Source organism: Xyrauchen texanus, chromosome 20 (assembly GCF_025860055.1).
Source record: "Xyrauchen texanus isolate HMW12.3.18 chromosome 20, RBS_HiC_50CHRs, whole genome shotgun sequence".
Classification (NCBI taxonomy): Eukaryota; Metazoa; Chordata; class Actinopteri; order Cypriniformes; family Catostomidae; genus Xyrauchen; species Xyrauchen texanus.
The window spans coordinates 1,114,918-1,121,238 of NC_068295.1; the positions used below are offsets into that span (position 1 = coordinate 1,114,918).

General features: G+C 34.0%; 1 protein-coding gene across 1 annotated transcript in view; it reads right to left on the bottom strand.

Annotated features, from left to right (window-relative positions):
• Positions 1 to 3,038: 3,038 nt before the first annotated feature.
• npas4l (neuronal PAS domain protein 4 like) overlaps positions 3,039 to 6,321 on the bottom strand; it is a 6,476-nt gene continuing 3,193 nt past the window's right edge. The window contains 4 exon segments of the mRNA XM_052151257.1: positions 3,039 to 3,700; positions 3,806 to 4,237; positions 4,240 to 4,733; positions 4,735 to 4,785. Coding sequence (XP_052007217.1) covers positions 3,672 to 3,700; positions 3,806 to 4,237; positions 4,240 to 4,733; positions 4,735 to 4,785 — 1,006 coding nt within the window. The 3' untranslated portion in view covers positions 3,039 to 3,671.

A 6,321-nucleotide genomic window follows, 5' to 3' on the forward strand; every position in this document is an offset into this window, starting at 1 on the left:
TGTATAAATAAACACCATCTCATTATAGAGTGTATAAATAAACACCATATCATTATAGAGTATATAAATAAACACCACTTCATTATAGCGTGTATAAATAAACACCATCTCATTACAGAGTGTATAAATAAACACCATCTCATTACAGAGTGTATAAATAAACACCATCTCATTATAGAGTGTATAAATAAACAGTGCCTCATTGTAGTGTATAAATAAACACCATCTCATTATAGAGTGTATAAATAAACAGTGCCTCGTTATAGTGTATAAATAAACACCACTTCATTATAGCGTGTATAAATAAACACCATCTCATTATAGAGTGTATAAATAAACAGTGCCTCATTATAGAGTGTATAAATAAACACCATCTCATTATAGAGTGTATAAATAAACACCATCTCATTATAGAGTGTATAAATAAACAGTGCCTCATTATAGAGTGTATAAATAAACAGTGCCTCATTATAGAGTGTATAAATAAACAGTGCCTCATTATAGAGTGTATAAATAAACAGTGCCTCATTATAGTGTATAAATAAACAGTGCCTCATTATAGAGTGTATAAATAAACAGTGCCTCATTATAGAGTGTATAAATAAACACCACTTCATTATAGCGTGTAGAAATAAACACCATCTCATTACAGAGTGTATAAATAAACACCATCTCATTATAGAGTGTATAAATAAACAGTGCCTCATTATAGAGTATATAAATAAACAGTGCCTCATTACAGTGTATAAATAAACACCATCTCATTATAGAGTGTATAAATAAACAGTGCCTCATTATAGAGTGTATAAATAAACAGTGCCTCATTATAGAGTGTATAAATAAACACCACTTCATTATAGCATGTATAAATAAACACCATCTCATTACAGTGTATAAATAAACACCATCTCATTATAGAGTGTATAAATAAACAGTGCCTCATTATAGAGTGTATAAATAAACAGTGCCTTATTATAGAGTGTATAAATAAACAGTGCCTCATTATAGAGTGTATAAATAAACAGTGCCTCATTATAGTGTATAAATAAACACCACTTCATTATAGCGTGTATAAATAAACACCATCTCATTACAGAGTGTATAAATAAACACCATCTCATTTTAGAGTGTATAAATAAACAGTGCCTCATTATAGAGTGTATAAATAAACAGTGCCTCATTATAGAGTGTATAAATAAACAGTGCCTCATTATAGAGTGTATAAATAAACAGTGCCTCATTATAGAGTGTATAAATAAACAGTGCCTCATTATAGTGTATAAATAAACACCACTTCATTATAGCGTGTATAAATAAACACCATCTCATTATAGAGTTTATAAATAAACAGTGCCTCATTATAGAGTGTATAAATAAACAGTGCCTCATTATAGAGTGTATAAATATACAGTGCCTCATTATAGAGTGTATAAATAAACAGTGCCTCATTATAGAGTGTATAAATAAACAGTGCCTCATTATAGAGTGTATAAATAAACAGTGCCTCATTATAGAGTGTATAAATAAACACCACTTCATTATAGCGTGTATAAATAAACACCATCTCATTATAGAGTGTATAAATAAACACTATCTCATTATAGAGTGTATAAATAAACACCATCTCATTATAGAGTGTATAAATAAACAGCATCTCATTATAGAGTGTATAAATAAACACCATCTCATTATAGAGTGTATAAATAAACAGTGCCTCATTATAGAGTGTATAAATAAACAGTGCCTCATTATAGAGTGTATAAATAAACACCATCTCATTATAGAGTGTATAAATAAACAGTGCCTCATTATAGAGTGTATAAATAAACAGTGCCTCATTATAGAGTGTATAAATAAACAGTGCCTCATTATAGTGTATAAATAAACACCACTTCATTATAGCGTGTATAAATAAACACCATCTCATTACAGAGTGTATAAATAAACACCATCTCATTTTAGAGTTTATAAATAAACAGTGCCTCATTATAGAGTGTATAAATAAACAGTGCCTCATTATAGAGTGTATAAATAAACAGTGCCTCATTATAGAGTGTATAAATAAACAGTGCCTCATTATAGAGTGTATAAATAAACAGTGCCTCATTATAGAGTGTATAAATAAACACCATCTCATTATAGAGTGTATAAATAAACAGTGCCTCATTATAGAGTGTATAAATAAACACCATCTCATTATAGAGTGTATAAATAAACACTATCTCATTATAGAGTGTATAAATAAACACCATATCATTATAGAGTATATAAATAAACACCATCTCATTATAGAGTGTATAAATAAACAGTGCCTCATTATAGAGTGTATAAATAAACACCATCTCATTATAGAGTGTATAAATAAACACTATCTCATTATAGAGTGTATAAATAAACACCATATCATTATAGAGTATATAAATAAACACCATCTCATTATAGAGTGTATAAATAAACACTATCTCATTATAGAGTGTATAAATAAACACCATATCATTATAGCGTGTATAAATAAACACCATCTCATTATAGAGTGTATAAATAAACAGTGCCTCATTATAGAGTGTATAAATAAACACCATCTCATTATAGAGTGTATAAATAAACACTATCTCATTATAGAGTGTATAAATAAACACCATATCATTATAGAGTATATAAATAAACACTATCTCATTATAGAGTGTATAAATAAACAGTGCCTCATTATAGAGTGTATAAATAAACAGTGCCTCATTATAGAGTGTATAAATAAACAGTGCCTCATTATAGAGTGTATAAATAAACACCATCTCATTATAGAGTGTATAAATAAACACCATCTCATTATAGAGTGTATAAATAAACACCATCTCATTATAGAGTGTATAAATAAACACTATCTCATTATAGAGTGTATAAATAAACACCATATCATTATAGAGTGTATAAATAAACACTATCTCATTATAGAGTGTATAAATAAACACTATCTCATTATAGAGTGTATAAATAAACAGTGCCTCATTATAGTAATTCACGACTATTCTTAGTTCTCTTAACATCTTTATTTAATGTACATAATACAAATAAAAACAACAGCAAAATATATAAATAACATGTTGACTCTAAACATTAGATTAGAGCACAAATATAAGGCTGATTGTTCACTGCCAGATAAACATACATACATGAGAGCAAAATGTACAAAAGGAACATCTTGCTCATGTACAAATGGTCAATTGAAATAAACTACAAAAATAAATATACAACCAAACATTAAGACTCTATAAAAGAGTGTCTGGAATGATTTCAAAACTTTTAGGCGATGATGAGGTAGATAGTTTAATCGTATTATTATTCAAAGTATAATTTTCCACCATATTTTACATTGTTTTCTCTGTATGTGGCTTTACGTCTACAGCAGAACGTGGAGTAAGTGCATAGTAGCTTATTTATTCATGGTATATAATAACGGAAATTAATGACATTGTGCCACAGTCAACACAAGGAGTAAAATATGTGTTTAATCATTTAAAATGTGCTTCACATGTATGTGACTCACAGACTGAAATAGGAATGATTGCTGTTGCCTCCTAAACTTAATTATATCAGCTGATGTAAAGAGTTTTCCACTGGTTGCCATGGCAATATGCCATACTGGGGTCAATCCTGTAAGTCACAGACTTCCTTTAGTACATGGATTCTTCGGCAAGTCCATCTGGAAACCAAAACATACTTTAGTGGCACAAATACAGCGTTTGTAACATACATACTGTTGTGATATTGTTATGTTCTGATGTAAATACTTAAGGTATGTGATTACCTCGGTTGGTGGCATCATACAGAACGTGATTGAGTTGATTCAACTCGTCGTGTGTGCTGATGCCTGTCTCTGATGAGAACGACTCGAGGGGTCCTGTGTGTTTCAGCATGCCCACAGAGAGAGTCTGAAGCTGGGCACCTGCGCCCGCCAGGACGCCCTGCAGCTCATTCCAAACACAGTCGGGCTGTTTCTCTGAGATCACATCGAGATCTTGCAGAAAGCTCTCTATGACTCTCTCGTCCAGTAGCGGCTCGGGTCCGGTTGGCTGTGAGGTTACAGGCAGCCAGCAGAGGGCAAAGTTGGCAGGAAGTGACTCCGGTGTGCCGTACACGTCAAAGTTGTTGGCGAGTGAGCAGATCTGATGGGCGAGGATGCTGATTTCATGCCTTTCCGTCGGGCTGTAGCGGAAGTGTAGCTCGGCGCTAGGCGACGGCTCCGGGTGAGCAGCCTGGCATCGTCGTGGTCTGAATGAGTGCTGGAGCGCCCTGGTGTTTGGGTCAAGGGAAACAAACTGAACTCCTCTTGGTGGAAAACACCGTCAGGCTGATACACGGGCACCAGGTGGGTATCAGTCACACAGACGGGCATGTGAGCGGGCGAGTCAGAGTACAAGTGAGACGCCAAACTCAACACGTCAAGAGGGAACGCCTCATCGTGAGAACTCGCCGGAGAACTCGCTGTAGAGAAATTATACGATTCAGAAGCAGAACTCCAGTCACATATAAGCTGCTCAAACGGATCGGATACTTCAGACAGGAAGTCAGAAGAGTGAGAGGAAGTGGGGCTGTATGGAGGGGTGGAGAAGAACGCGGGCTGGTCTTCAATAGTGACAGATGATCGGCTGTATTGATCAGTGTTCTCAGAGACTCTCTGGATCTTCCTTCTTGACCCGTCGCTCTCTCCGTGTCTCTTCATTGAGCTCGAGCGCCGGACACACACTGCTGTAGAGCTTCTGTCTGAGATACACGGCCTCCGCTTCACTGCACAAAACAATCATCAGTCAGTCGCTGACAGTCACACATACTGTAATGTTTTATTATACAACAGACATCAGCGGGATTCAGTTATCAAAGAACTTTTCAATGAACTAAACTTTGAAGTTTTGTTTTACTCACAGATAAAAATATAGCGAGTAACAGCTAAATATATGTCTTTGAGTAATATGTTGGTGTTGCTTAAATGCCGTGTTTTCGCTTATAACTTCACAAAACATAAACAGAACATAAAACATCACATCTGATTATTTAGAGTCTGTGATTATCGTTCAATCGAGTCCACACACAAGATAATCAGATGTATAGATCATTAGATAATCCACATGAAGCACAATGTTACATATGACCACCAGGAGATGGCGCCAAATACACGACACAGACTCAATGATGACTCAAATGACACAGAATGAAACTCATTCTGTGAAATCTCATGACTAAAATCATGTGTGCATGCTATGCAAACCTTTAGTCATTGTTGTGTTTGCATGTGTAATTAGTTCTTATGTACAATTATTATCTTTTATTTGTTTGGAGATGTTTTTGGACACTATGATCAATTATATTTGTAATGTTGGAACTTTTAATCGATTTGTCGAATCAGCACAATTTTTTCCTCAGGTACAGTCGACATGACTGGGAACAAAACAAAAGCATTTATTCTGAGCCATATAGAGATATATAATGTCAAATTAGAAAAAAAAATTAAAAAACTAAATTTTGGGCTTCAGTGTTTTAGTGATTTTCCAGCAGTTTCTTAGTCTGACAGTCTCAGAATGTATCATAATCTATCACATTAAACATGATATTAACATTTGATAAGTTTTCTTTACAATGATCCCAAACACTCGACCCTCCTTGTTTTTTTGTCGAGTTATAAGTTTTACTCACAGATAAAAAAATATAGCGAGTAATAGCGAAATATATGTCTTCGACCAACATGTTGGTGTTGCTTCTATGCCACTTTTTCGCTTATAACTTCACAAAACATAAATAGAACATATAATACCACATATGATTATTTAGAGTCTGTGATTATCTTTCAATGGAGTCCACACACAAGATAATCAGATGTATAGATCATTAGATAATCCACATGAAGCACAATGTTACATATGACCACCAGGAGATGGCGCCAAATACACAACCCCGCTTGTGTTTTTGTCGAGTTATACGGCTTTAATTGTTGGTATGCCACTGAAACAGGAAATCTTTAAAAACACCTTCAAGATCTGTAAAGGGTTAAACTAGTGACAGGTTACAGTGTGAGTTTTAAAATGGAAGTGAATGGGGTCAATCCATCAACATCAACATCAATTACAACATCGTCATGGTAACAAAGTCGTAAAATTGGCTATAACTTTCCACAGGTGTGGTCAGTGCGTGATTTAATGACAGTAAAATCATGTTAACACACATATTGTTTATGTCTTGTGTCTATAGTTTTTAAACTATGTGTATTACAGATTAAACCCCATTGACTTGCATTGGAAGTCTCTCACTGGAACACACATTTTTTAATTA